The sequence below is a fragment of the Apis florea genome, unplaced genomic scaffold (assembly GCF_048593485.1).
Source record: "Apis florea isolate Af1SG1 unplaced genomic scaffold, ASM4859348v1 contig_2293_pilon, whole genome shotgun sequence".
Taxonomy (NCBI): domain Eukaryota; kingdom Metazoa; phylum Arthropoda; class Insecta; order Hymenoptera; family Apidae; genus Apis; species Apis florea.
The window spans coordinates 2,831,489-2,845,497 of record NW_028256554.1 but is presented as its reverse complement, the minus strand read 5'-3'; the positions used below and the strand labels follow the sequence as shown (position 1 = coordinate 2,845,497).

General features: G+C 37.1%; 2 protein-coding genes across 2 annotated transcripts; both read left to right on the top strand.

The window, feature by feature from the left end:
* The first annotated feature begins 309 nt into the window (after window positions 1-309).
* On the top strand, window positions 310-3,217 carry LOC116414548 (uncharacterized). Its single transcript, XM_086903569.1, has 6 exons — window positions 310-846; window positions 1,126-1,274; window positions 1,731-2,017; window positions 2,086-2,154; window positions 2,484-2,579; window positions 2,688-3,217. Exons 1-6 carry the CDS (start codon window positions 410-412, stop codon window positions 2,727-2,729), a joined length of 1,080 nt encoding a protein of 359 aa, XP_086759695.1. The 5' UTR covers window positions 310-409; the 3' UTR covers window positions 2,730-3,217.
* A 2,207-nt stretch (window positions 3,218-5,424) lies between these two features.
* LOC100872934 (QRFP-like peptide receptor) lies at window positions 5,425-13,992 on the top strand. The gene is made up of 8 exons (XM_086903562.1): window positions 5,425-5,800; window positions 7,530-7,672; window positions 8,685-8,857; window positions 9,058-9,238; window positions 9,325-9,428; window positions 9,962-10,085; window positions 10,521-10,714; window positions 12,300-13,992. The coding sequence occupies exons 1-8, from the start codon at window positions 5,562-5,564 to the stop codon at window positions 12,642-12,644; spliced, it is 1,503 nt and encodes a 500-aa protein (XP_086759688.1). The 5' UTR covers window positions 5,425-5,561; the 3' UTR covers window positions 12,645-13,992.
* Window positions 13,993-14,009: the final 17 nt, after the last annotated feature.

The window sequence follows — 14,009 nt, the reverse complement described above, 5'->3', positions numbered from 1 at the left end:
CTTGCTCATATTTGCCTCACGGTACGGTTTTTTCGTTCTTATTGAATTATGAAACAAATTTAGATCTTGATTTCATGTAAAAACATTACATATTTAAGCTTCTTTTTTTTTTAATGTCAATGAAAACATTATTTATTTTTTGCTTATAAATACGTTATCCATTGATTACAAAATCGATATAGAATTTTTCTTCAGATTTCGTATTAAACGATATTTATTACTCGTCTGACACACATGTTTCGCTTTCACTATTTAGAATGTTACAATTAATATTTTGTCACGAATAAGAACAAAAATTATACAGTATTCGTCAGTTATATCGTTATCGAAGTATTTACATTTTAAATGTACATTTAAATATAACACAGTATTTTAAAATCTAAAAAAGAAGAAGAAGTTTGTAGAAATAATGGTGCTCGTTGGAGATACAAATTCGATTTTTAATGCCGGTTTAATATTAGGATGTACCTCTCTATGTGCTTCGAAGGACAATGTAAAAGCGAGAAGACTTCGAGATATAATATTCATCGTTTTCTCAATGACTCTGTATTTAGTTAGTCTCGTAGTAATGTACGTTTATGTATTCTCGTACAAAGATTCAGATTTAAAAAGCATGCTTATCGTCATAACAAGAGTATTTCTTATTTATTTGTGTTTGTTCACGGATGCATCGGTGACAACTTTATGGAATTGGAAGATTCGATCCGTTTTATCGCAGTTACGAAATTTTGATCGGGCTACAAAATTTCGTGATTTTTCAAAAGGGAATAAATTGCGTATCATTTGTTATGTCACAGTGTTCGTCAGTTTCTCATATTGGGCGATAGTAGGATATTTCACGTACAGGTAAGATTTGTAAAAAAGAATCGAATATCGAATTTTACGAATATCACGATAGTTATATACTATATCATATCATATACGGTAAATGTTCGAATTTTTATCACTTAAAAATTGGAAATAAAATGGGATTATCTCAAATTCGATAAAATTTCTTGAGAAATTGTATAAATGTATATCAACGTAAATCGTTAAACATTTATAAAGCAATTATCGAAACGTTAAATGTATACGTAATAAAATTTTATTTATTATTATTAGATTTTTAATATTTCCTTTTTATAGAATCGAGCCGAGAATGTCAATTTTTCGTGGGATAATGTACTTCATCATGGATGCCTCGATGAATATGCAAATTTTGATATTCGTTTGTATTTTATTCCTTATCGAGGAACGATTCCGTCATCTCTGCTCCATGATAGAATTCTCTAAGGGTGAGGGTTTATTTCTCATTTATCTCTTAAACGGATACACAGTGTTAAGGTTCACGGGTTTATTTATTTTCGATCAGTTTTATGCATCGTTTAATCGTATTCGAGGCGTAGTCGATCGTTTTCTTTAATCTATATATTTTTCTTCCTTCGTGTTGCACAGTAAAGAATTTTGGCACTCTATAAATTCTTATTTTATTCTTCGTTACGTTTGATCGTTATTATTGAAATTTCTTTCTTACAAATTCATCCGATCTTTCGTTTAAAACGGCAATAAATCTCGTGAAAAATCTCGATCATCGTCCTCGACGACAGTACGGAATCGTAGAATTTTTATCGAGGATTTTAATCGCGCGATGAGCGACGCGGGCTAACGAGTTTGAATGAATGTTTAATCGTACCTTTGTGTTCCTATTTTCAAACAATTATTTTTATCGTTTTTTCCCCCGATGTTACCAGCTGACAAGATAATAGAGGCGCATCGATCAATTAGGCATTCGACGTTACAACACATATGGTGGCTTCATTGTTCTCTAGCGAACGCGACCGAAATAATTAATTCCGTGTACGCGATCCAGTTGTTGTTTTGGATCTCGACTATGTCGTTCAACCTGATGTCGAGGATTTATTCGTTGAAAGTGTTCAAATTATCGGATTACGGGAAGATCAGGGAATCAATGCTGGTGACTGATTGCGCGTGGAACCTCGTATTGATTACCACCGTGTGTCACATGACAGCTCATCAGGTAGATCTTTCTCTGAACCAAGCTGAAATTTGCACACGTATCGCTATATAACTTGATTATTTGTTTAGGCGAATCGTGTCGGCAAGCTTATTTTCTCACCTCACTCTTTCTTTTCTCTGAAACGCGTATATTTACAGGTAAGCGATCGATAAGAGTTGATCATTTCGTTTCGATCTAAATCTTTTTCTTTATTCTTCAAACCTTACCTCCTTTATACCCCTCTCCATCTCTCCGAGAAACAAATAAAGAATAAAAGAGTATCGATGAATTATTTTAAGTTTTAGATAATGTGATAATATTCTCGCAACTTGCCTCTTCTCTCATTATTTTCTCTAAGCCGTCTCCTCCTATAACACCTCTTTGTTCCTTCTTGAACGATCAATTATTTTAAATTAAATTTCTCGCTCTTAACGAAGCGAACTCTCTTTCAAAGCCTTTGTAATCTCTTTATTGATTCTAATTACAGGAAAATGTAGACGCAGCGGCTTACTTTCAACTAAGGAAAGTACATCTTTTTACTGTTGCTGGTTTAATACGCATCGATCTTCCTCTTCTGCTTTCGGTGAGGTTATATCGATGAACGAAATTTGTTAAAAAAAGAAAAGAAACGACGCGAGGATAAATAATCGAGTGTTTCAATGAAATATATTTTATATATATATTTTTACAGATATTCTCAGCGATAACAACGTACTTGGTGATCCTTACTTAAAACTTCCTCCACTTAGATTTCCACGATATTTTTATCGTTTCGATTCCATCGAAAGAAAACATCGTAACAAAAGTTGCATTAGCAAGACAACTACGAAATAGGAAGAGAGAGAGAGAGAAAAAAAGAAGAACATTAATCTTGCATATCTATCCGTTGACCTTTAATGCGAAGCGACACGAGGATGACAATAGATGCGATCGACTCGCCGCCGTAACGTGTGAATTTTCTTCCTCATCTTTTTTCGTGAGTATATTCACGAGATGCTACACATTGGAACAATGTACATTGATTTATTGATCAATGTATCTTACGTATCTGTTCCTTCATAGAGTTCGTGCTTGTGGATTGAGTTTCATATAGGATATGTAAAACAGAAGTAATTTATAAATTCGTGAACATTCGCAATGTAGAAAGTTTCTTCTTATATTTATTAAGTAAACAAAATTCTGTATTATCACTTGTAAATAAAGCCAAGATGTTTAAACATGCGAAACTGAAAACCTTTTGTTCTGCTTTTTTTATTTTTTTTTTTTTAATTAATTAGTTTCCATATTTTTAAAACGAAAGTTGTGAAAGTTCCTTACTTTCGAAGAAATTTTTCATCTATAAAAAGATCATATCGTGATATATACCCATCCAACAATTTTGATATTATTCGTATAATCACACATTATCCGAAAAATTCTTATTAAATCTTGGTTGAACAACAACGAAAGTGCAGTTCCACTCATCGATTCCGATAAAAATTCGACGTAATAAATAAAACGATTTCGATTCCAGCAATGATTCTTTACAGATTTCATTTCGTGCACCATCACGTGTAATATCGTGTGGAAATATATATTACGAGATTTACTCGCAGTTTGGAATCACGTGGGGGAGAAAACTTGGAAATCGAAAAAAAAAAAAAAAAAAGAAAAAGAAAAAAAGAGGACACGTGTAACGCGAGAGGGAAAAACGACGTTTTAACAGCGATGTTCCTTTCCGGGCTTTCCAACGACGCCCGTCGAACTTTATGGATCAACAGGATCGAGCCGGATCTGGACATTTTTCGACAGATCTCCTGTGGAGAATAACACAGGAAGCGGGAGAAGGGAAGACGGAGAAGATCGAGAGAGAATGTACAGAACGCAGGCGCACGATTGAAGGAAACGTGCGCGAGTGGTGTCCAACGTCTCTAATGCTTTTCAAGAGCGTCGGCGGGAGCTGCGATTCTTCCTTTCAGTTTATCGTGGCCCCGCTTCCCAAACTTTTCGCGCGTATTATCCCTCGCCGCTCCAAAACCAAGAATCGTAGAATTTCGTAGAAAATTGATAGTAGGCGGATAGCGAAACACGGCGTGTTCAATAATCGTGTTTATAAAGAGTTGAAGGAGAAACGTGGGATTAACCTCGATTCGAATCGACAGTGACGAAGAGTTTACGCGTTGGTCGTTAATGATTCCAATTAAATTGGAATGGAAACGTGAAGACGATTGGTAGAACAATTGGCGGAATATCGTGTATCGAAAGTAAAAAGGACTTTGGTTAAAAGACACCGGCTGTTTGATACTCAGCACGCGAAGCTGTTTAATTTTACTCGAGAAGGTAAATATTTAAAGCGCATAGAGGAATTGTTGAAAGTACGCGTGCAACGGTTCCATTTGCGTAATGTTTCTTTCAATGCAAATTTCTTAAGAGCTTTGCGGAATGGATATCGTGTGCGAACGCTATATATTTTTAATAAATATAAATTCGTGCTGTGTGAAATAGCACGCGACTTGTAAATATTCTTATACAGTTACATTAATTATTTCGTTCGTTCTTCCTCGTTCTTTTTTAAAAAATTCAAATTTTTTTAATCTTTGACGCGTACGATAACACATTTCGCTCGATGATAAACATTTTATCGCGTGCTCTGTCGATCAAAAACAGCCATTGTCAATCATTGTATACTTTTTACTTATAACACCCCGAAACAATGATAAAATGCGAGGATATCGCGGACACTTCCTTCAAATTTATTTACCCTTTTTTTTTTGTTATCTCGTCGCTGGGCAGATAAAATTATTTATCGCAGACATATGTACGCGTACGATGGTTAGATCACAGATACAAGACCTGTCGTGATTATACAGGGTGATAATTTGAATATCGTATCAAATCATATCAAAAAAAAAAAAAAAAGGGAAAAAACATTGGGGGCAAGGAGACGAGATATATACAGAGAAATTTCATGGACTTTCTCGGAGTTCTCCGTTGATTTTCCGGAATTAAATTAATCCTGTATTCTGTTTATTATTACAAAATCGATTGTGCATGGTCGTCGTACGAATTAACAAGAACAATATCTTTGAACTGATTTTTTTTAAATAGCCACGAAATTCCGCCTACAGTTCCACGCGCGATAGACGAACAAACTTTTCTTCGACTTGGTCGAAAGAGTATTATAACTACGTATAAATTTTGATTTCGACGTGTAAACGTTTCATCGACGAGAGTGGAAATGGATTAAATATATCATTAAACGGAATAACAGAGACAAGTGTCGACTTCGCAAGTACAATAATAAATTTCCTTCCTTATAATAACGCGCGATGACTCGATCATCACTGACACGATCCCCTTTCTAATCGCGTGAAAATAAAAATATTAACGATAGCAAAGTCGAAACGCGATCTTCTCGATCGATCGATTACATGATCGATCCGATGATCCTCCTTCCCTTCGGTTCGAAACGAGGAAGTCGAATGTGCCCTCCACGCCCGTTAAACGAACGAATTACCCTCCGTGAGATCCTGTAAAGGAGTTTGATGGATTGTAAAAAGCGAGAAAATAATATCGGCGAACAGGAATGATGACAATATCAACACCCTCCTCGTTGGAATTCAATAGCTCGGCGTACAACGATGCGACGATACTCTATAACATAAGCTACATAGATTCCGAGGATATAATTCGCCACCTTCTCGCCAAGTTTCAAGGCAAAACTAATTACTTGCTGATCGTCCTATACGTTTTCGTCATGGCACTCGCGGTGACGGCCAACATTCTCGTCATCGCGGTTGTTTTCAAGTATCATTACATGCGTAGGTATGTAGAAATAATTAGATTTTTGTCAAACTTACTTATCGCAATTCGATTAAAAGTTGATCCCCTACTTTCTAACTCTTAAAGAGAATGTTTAACGAAATTCGAAGTTACGGTTGAGAGGGAGGGAGAGAGAGAGAGAGAGAGAGAGTTTCGAGGAACGTTATAGAAGACAGGACTCCCCTGCTCGTAGTAATTTAAACTTTGCGAGACTTTTCATTGTGGAACGAACTTCCCAACCGAGATTCGACTAAATTATGTGACGACCGGTCGATTAAAAACGGTCGATGAAAATGGTGATGCTTTGTCGTGGTTTTCACGCTTGCTGTTAAATTTTTTTTCGTCAGTTGTCGCTGAATGAACTTAATTGTAATTATATTATTATAACGAGGCGAGGCTCGTTATAAGATTATCCTTTTTTTTTTTCCTTTACAATTTCCAATTTCGTTTATCGAAAAAGATTGTCAGGATCGTGTCGCAAAATAATGGCAATGAAGCCTCTGCGCGTCATCCATTGTGAATCGTTTATCATTCTCGGTTCTTTAAACGCGTTCACGACGATTCTCGTGATAAACACCTGACCCAGTTTCATTGGAAAGAACTTTGCGTAAAACTATAACGTAACTCTAAACAGACGTTGAGGGACGATTAATTAGATTGACACTAACTCTTGTATAAACTGGGGTCAGGGCGTACAATCGAAGATGCACGAATATAGTAAATATAATAACGCGTTTCAAGGGAATGTAAATAATATAGTAAACAATAGAGCGTAAATCGAGTTTATTAATAGGAAAGAGTCGAGGTTTGCACGTATCGTCATGTAAAAGAATGAAAAATTAATAATTTTATTTATCTCGTGGTTTTTTGTTTTAACGAATTGAAACAAAAAAAAATTAAAAAAAAAAACGAATCATGATTTTAATAAAATTTAATTTAAAATTTGTTTAATAATCACTGATTGATATTCTTCTTTGAATTAATTAAACGTCACTATTCGTTGTCTATAATTTTCTAAATTAATTAATATTTATATCTTTTTGCGATTTCTCTTTTTTTCTCATCAAGATCGGATGGATCGAAATTTCACTTACGCGGACGTGTTAAAAATCGCGACAATGCTCGAGCATGCTCGTAGAAGATGGAGAAACGTAAGCGTGCGTGCTTACTTCTCTCGACAACGAATGAAGCATCCGTGCAAATAAGCGATCGGCTTGCACTCGTCGGGATACGTGAACGAACGTCACGATTTATTTATGAAGCAAAAATTGTTGCCCTCTTTGCTCGCCTCGCGAGGGTTCCCTGTGAATACGAGCACGAAAACTTTGATATTAACCAACAACGCGTTGCAACGATAACAATAATCCAGAGAGTGCGCGTTCCTCGAAAACTCTCCAAACGAATGTTTAACGAGCGAATTATTTATTTTCTGACACGGCATAAAATTCGTCGCCTCCTCGAGCCATGGTGAAAACACCGTGTGTATATTTTTTAACGTAAAAAAAAAAAAAAATTTCTCGTTTGCTTGTTCGAGAATCCGAATATTAATAAAAAATCGTTTGTATTTCGGGGAATCGTGAGTATCCAATGTTGGTGTCCTAAGTTGCTACCAAAGTCCATCTTATCTTCTTGTGTGCTTTATAAAAATCAATAAATTTTTACGACGTGTGGATTGACGCGAGCACGAAGATTCACTTCATTTAAAAAAGAAGAATTCTTTTCTCATTTTCAGCGTGACTAATTACTTCGTGGTTAATCTGTCCGTGGCGGATCTTTTGGTTACCACGATTTGCATGCCGGTTGCCGTCAGCCAGGCGGTCTCGATGAAATGGATCCACGGGGAAATAATGTGCAAACTTTCCTTCTACTTACAGGGTAATTCCAACGATCTTGTAACAATCTGTCTTTCATTTTACGCCCGATTGAAATTTCAGATTAGAATCTTTCCACGTTGTTATAAATATCGCTTTTCGTCGATGACTCTTTTGTGATATTTTTAGATGAATATCTCTATTTTATCCAACTCTCGGGCGGAAATGTAAGGTGACATGAATGAGAACGTCTCGAAGCCTCGATACAACGCCTCCCCCTTTCGGGTGGCGTGGGCGATACATACATAAGAAAAGATTCTTGTTGTGAAATGTGTGCGTGCGTTCTTGCACGCACGAGTACATCCACGTTTATTACGGTTCAATGTTTCCCTCGACAACTCGGGCTCAATTTTAATTTCTCTCTTTATACGACGACGACCTTACCACCCACGTTCAACTACTAAGATTCCAATCCAATAAAAATTGAACGTTTCATCGGAGGATCGAATTTATGACGGACATATATATATAAAACAGTGATTTTAAAATGACAATTTCTTTGATATATTTCGTACATCTATATCTATATCCCTCCAAACCGATTAATACTAGTTAATCGGAGAAGATTCTTGAGGTAATTTCAACCTTTTTATCATTCCTTTCTTTCCACCCTTCTTTATCACTCTCTTCTTTCTTTTCCTTTCTATCACTCTGTCTCTCTTCCTTTATCATCCTTCCCTTTCCTTATAATTCTCTTCTTCCTCCAAATATCCTTCAAATATGCATTATTTATCGTTGATTTATTAGAAAAATTTAATATTCGCCTTTTTACAATTTGATTGCGTTCATTTCGAATAAATTCGATTCGATAATTTATTCGTTCTATATCTACGAATAAAATAATTATTCTCAACCGATTTTCGACACATGTTACTAGGACTCTATGCGCTCCGTTTTCCTTTTTCGTTAATAATTTTCGCAAAGGAAAACGTTGTTCAAAATTAACTCTCAAGAATCTTTTAATTAACCAACATTTTACCCTGATATGGGTAAAATTCGTATTCGAAATTTCGCAGGTGTAGCAGTAGCTGCCTCGGTTTTTACTATCACCGCGATGAGCATAGACAGATATTTGGCGATAAGAAGCCCCATAGCGTTTCGACGAGTTTTCAACCGCAAGAGCACGGTCTTCGTTATCATAGCTCTCTGGGTGGTCGCTTTGATCATCTTTGCTCCTCTTCTCAGAGTGGTTAGTATTATTTTGGAGATGTTCTTGCAAAAGCACTCTTTTTACGTAACATTCGCAAACAAAAAAAAAAAAAAAAGAAGAAACCAATCTTTCTTTTCATATTCATCTTCATTAAACATCATTGTTTCTTCATCGACGAATGAAAGAAAATTACGAAGATCGACGAATGTGTGTCTTCTTCCTTTTTTTTTTTCTTCCAGACATCCCTTCAGAATCCAGGTATCATGATACTTAGAAACATATCCTTTCACGGGTCGGATTTCGCACAGAATATCTCCACCGATTTGTATTTCTACATGTGCTTGGAAGATTTCAAATCAGTGGGTATCGAAGCGCCGCTTTTCGGCACCATGTGCTTCGTGCTGGTTTACGCTATTCCCGGTAAGAGCATGCGATTAATAACAAATTCAACTCGAACGTTTCGAAAGGGTGAAACGAGGATCGATTTCTCGATTTTCACTACACAGGTTTCGTCGTGGTGCTGTCGTACATCATGATGGGGCGAACACTGTGCGCCAGGAAACCGCCGTTCGATTGTGACGGTGCCCAGGGAAGCGCCAGCTCGCAACAGGTTAGTTGGAAAAAAGACAACGAGCAACGGTTTTGAGGATCGTTTAAGAGGAAAAATCGTCTAACGCCAGACGTTTGGATTGGCGTCGTGGCAAGGATTGATACGCGCGCTTTAGTAGAGTATTTAATTAAATCCATATCTCGATCGAACGATGCCTATTAATTTTCTAACTTTGCTTCGTTAAGGCCTATTCAACCGAGGTGCGATACGGAAATAATTAGAATTCGAGGAAAAGAAACGGTTTCGAGCCGAGCCTCGTGCTATATATCGAGAAAAAAAAAAAGGAAAATTATCCTCTGCTCTCGTTCTCTTTTTTATTTTTACCGTCACTTATTTGATTTTCTAGCTCGTGAACGGAGGAAATGCCGAACAGCCGCGTTGTAAATTTTCATTTCTATCCCCCCGGTTTTGTCGAACCGGATATATCCGCTCGCCTTTGTACTCCTCTTGTCGACGATTAGACGATGAATCGATGTTGATCTAAATCTAGCTAACGTTTACAACTGCAAGGCGCAACTGCATTCTGTTCGCAGAGTTTCAGGCTGGTACGTGAGCGAAGGCGAATCGCTTGGATACTTCTTCTTCTGGCTGTGCTTTTTGCCCTCTGCTGGCTCCCGTATAACGTTTTAATGCTCTTGAAAGACTTGGATATAATCAGTGAGTAATCACTTCTTTATAAAAAATGCTGGAAAATCACCATTTCTCGATCGATGCTTGATACTAAATACTAATAATTTAATTTCTCTTTGTTTGATCATCGAACACGTCGCTTTATCCTTCCTAGAAATCGAACTTCGATATAAGGCCACGAAATTGCAACGTTTTAATGCTCTTAAGAGACTTGGCTCTAATAATTCTTTATAAAAGTGCTGGAAAATCGCTACTTCTCGATACTTGTATAAATATTGATAAAACACCAATCATTTAATTCCATTTCTCTTTATTTGAGAATAATTAATTAGCTAAGTTTGATCAACACTTTCGTTGAATTCGTATCAGAGAAGGAACGAAAGATCATCGAACACTCCATCGCTCGATTCCTTCCTCGAATCGACGAAATTTCGATTATAAAAGTCTCGAAATTGTTCGCAGGTGTGAGAGGGACGGAGAACGGAGAAGCGGAAGGGTGGAACAATGCTATCTCCTATTGCCTGTTTCTAGGACACGCGAATAGCGCATTGAATCCTACCGTGTATTGTTTTATGACTCGTAATTTTCGTCAGAACGTGACTGAGATCCTCTGCCACAGCCCCTGTGGGCTGACACGTGGAACGACTCGTCGAAGGGTAAGTTTCGAAATCACGCATCGATCATAACGATTTAAAAAAAAATATCTTTTCGAATCTCGTCAACCATGTAAGATTTACGCGTGAATCTTTCATCCCTGTATTCCACAGACTTCCGTTTTTTCGAATGGAAAATATACTTTTAAACGTCGGTTTTTCCTTTTCTTTTTTTAAGATGTACAAATTTACAAACATACATGAAAACAGTATCTGTGCCACTCTTTGGCGAAGCTCGAAACTCAGAAATTAAAAACTCAGTCTCGCGAAGTTTCTTTTTCTTTCCCTTCCTTCTTTTTTCAATATTTTTAATCAATACCGCAAGTTGATATTGAAACGGCCACAAAAACGGCTCGCCTCGAAGTTTGACGATCTCCCTCAAGGGTTTTTCGATATTTGACGGCACGTGGCCTGAAACGAAAGTGGCATTCGTCGCACGTCGTCAACGACCTCGAAAACATGGACGATACGGGATCGGACAGTCGTCGAGAAAGTGAAAGATGGAATCCTCGATACGTCTGGAATTTATGGAGGACGTGTCACGGGAGATTATTAACGAATTCCAATGATAAATTCTTCGCGCAAGCCATCGCGAAATCATAGCGTGACATCTTGGATTTACCCGCGCTATTTGCGAGAATTGGCAGGGTTCCACGTGCACCCGCACTAGTAGAAGATCGTATTCTTCGTCGAGAAAACAAACATCGACGTGATGTACAACGTATGCACACATAATTCGACGTTGGGCGTAAAGTTATTCCTTTCCTCGTGTAACCGCACTGTAGAAATATTCTCTCTAGATATTCGCACGTTTATTATATCGTAGTTTATTATATAATATTAAAGTCAAAGGAGCGTGTTGGCAAGTTTTTGGAGAGATTAGATTTTTTAATTCTTAATCGGTGTTAGTGGTTTATTCGCTTCTAACTTTTCGAGGATAACCACAATTGACGTTCGTGTGTATGCAATTGAGCATTTGCAAAGTGAATTTGCTAACTTTCCATTACACGGGATACAAATTCGATTAGCAATCTCGGTGTACATGCATCGTGTCACGGTTGGTTACTATTAGAGCTCTAAAACTCTGTAACGTTTATTTCTTCACTCTTTCTCTCTCTCTCTCTCTCTCTCTCTCTACTTCTCGTATAATAAATCCATTAGAAATGCGGTAACGGTCGTAGATCATCAAATAGATCGAAATAGATTCCAGAAATTGACACAAATGGATGGAATAATTTAAAAAAAAAAAAAAAAGAAAAAAAAAGGAAGCAATAACGATTTCTATCCTGGAATAATAAATCCACATGAAAAATTTATACGCGATGACATCATCGAAATAGATGTTACAAATTGGCAGGATGGAATTTGATTTAAAAAAAAAAAAAAAAAGATGTAACAATTTCTTTCCTCGATAGTGACAGAGTCGAAATAGAAACTGCTAAAAACGCACATCGTAAACATCGTTATTGTTGGTCAAATATTGAATCGATAAACGATGATGGATTAATTTAGAAAAGAAAAAAGAAAAAGGAAGCAATAAGTTTAAGAGAACGACGCGTCCTAGTGTACTTTCCATCTATTGTTTCAGGGTGCTCGAGGGACTGGGGTGATCGATGATATGTGCGCAGGTAGTGCCAGTGGCACGATAAGACGAAGCTTACTTCGCAAGCGAAAAATGTTACCTGGATTGCCGATCGGTGGCCACCACGCCGTTCTAACCCTTCGACGAACGACCACCACCAGCTGCGACAGCTTCTACACCAGGCACAGCCCTCATCGTCGTTGTTACATGCTTCGAAGTCTTAGAGGAAGGCCGGACACGGCGGTGGTCGGGCATGCACAGTCGAAGAAAAGTCAGGAGACCGGTTGCGAGAGGAGCAAGGCTGCCGTTCAACCTGTGAACACTTTGGTTATCACGGACGAAAAACGTTGATGAAAAAAAAAAAAAAAAAAAAAAAAAGATTGAATCGAGTTGATCCAAGGATTAACGAGAGTAGTGAGAATCGATTTCTCACAGACATGCGGAATATCGGTGTCGTCACGTGTTTGTAAATATTCGATGTATATAAAAGTATGTATGGTGCAAATGATGGGGAATGGAAACAGAGGACTCGATTGGTGATCGATCGAAATAGGAGAATCGAAATATTTTCTGATTTACCTGGAAATTTATTATATACATTAGATGTAGATTGCAAATATGAACGATGAAATCGAGCATCAATTGGTGGGATAATTTTTAATCTTCTCGAAAAGAAAAGAATAAAATTATTACGTTCACGGAACAATTAATATTTTCTTTCGCGTTTAATTTCTTGGAAGAAGAATTTCGTTCTGGCGATCTACATTCCTGTCTATCCTGTATATCAAGTATGTGATGTTACGTTAAATGATATACGCGAGGGAAGCGAGTAGACGCAGTAGTTAAAGCCGGGCTAAAGGGTAAGTTTGTTAACCGAGTGGAGAAAGCAAATAAGGCTAGGCTCGGAAAGGAAATACGTTGAAACTGTGACGAGTTTTTCGTACCCTACTTTCGACCATAGTTTAACCCTTGTCGTTCACACTCGTTCAACTTTGAAAGAAGTATCGTCCGTGAAGAAGAAGGATGCTAAAAGGGCTCGTAATGGGATCGTAATTGTGACAAGAAGACTGAATAAACGCAAACGGTTTGCAAATATTTGTTTTTGCGTTGAGCAAACTCGTTCGTTTTATGGATTGACATTGATGGTATTATCTGGCTCAATTAAATTCGAATTGAATTGACCTCCGCAAAAATAGAAGCGAAAAGAATTTCCTTTGGTTTGAAGATCACGGTTATTCGTGGTTTCGCGAAACGTGCACCCAATGATTTTCTTGAAACAACGAACTCGAAGCGGCTATTGTTGAAGAACAATACTATTTATTGGCTATTTTACTTTCGTTAACCTTTTCGCAGGAATCATTATGAATACGTATATAATCGATAATGATAATGTTGCTCTCGTTCTGGAAATAGAACATGTATGATTTGTTCCGATTTGTATTCCGTTTATGTAGTTTCAACGTATCGTACGGATTAAATGGTAGACTTTGATCAATCCACGCGTTGAGTGATATCGATGGCCGAATTCTTTTCCTCTTTTGTAAGAATTTTCGCCAACTTTTTAGCCAAGATTTAATCGAAAAAAAATATATATATAAATGATAAGGATGGATCGTATATCTCGATGAAAACTTCTACGTTTCGAAACGCAAGTACTGTACTGAAACTGAGGATAAATACAATAAGATATTCATGCGAACGTTTATACTCCTTTAA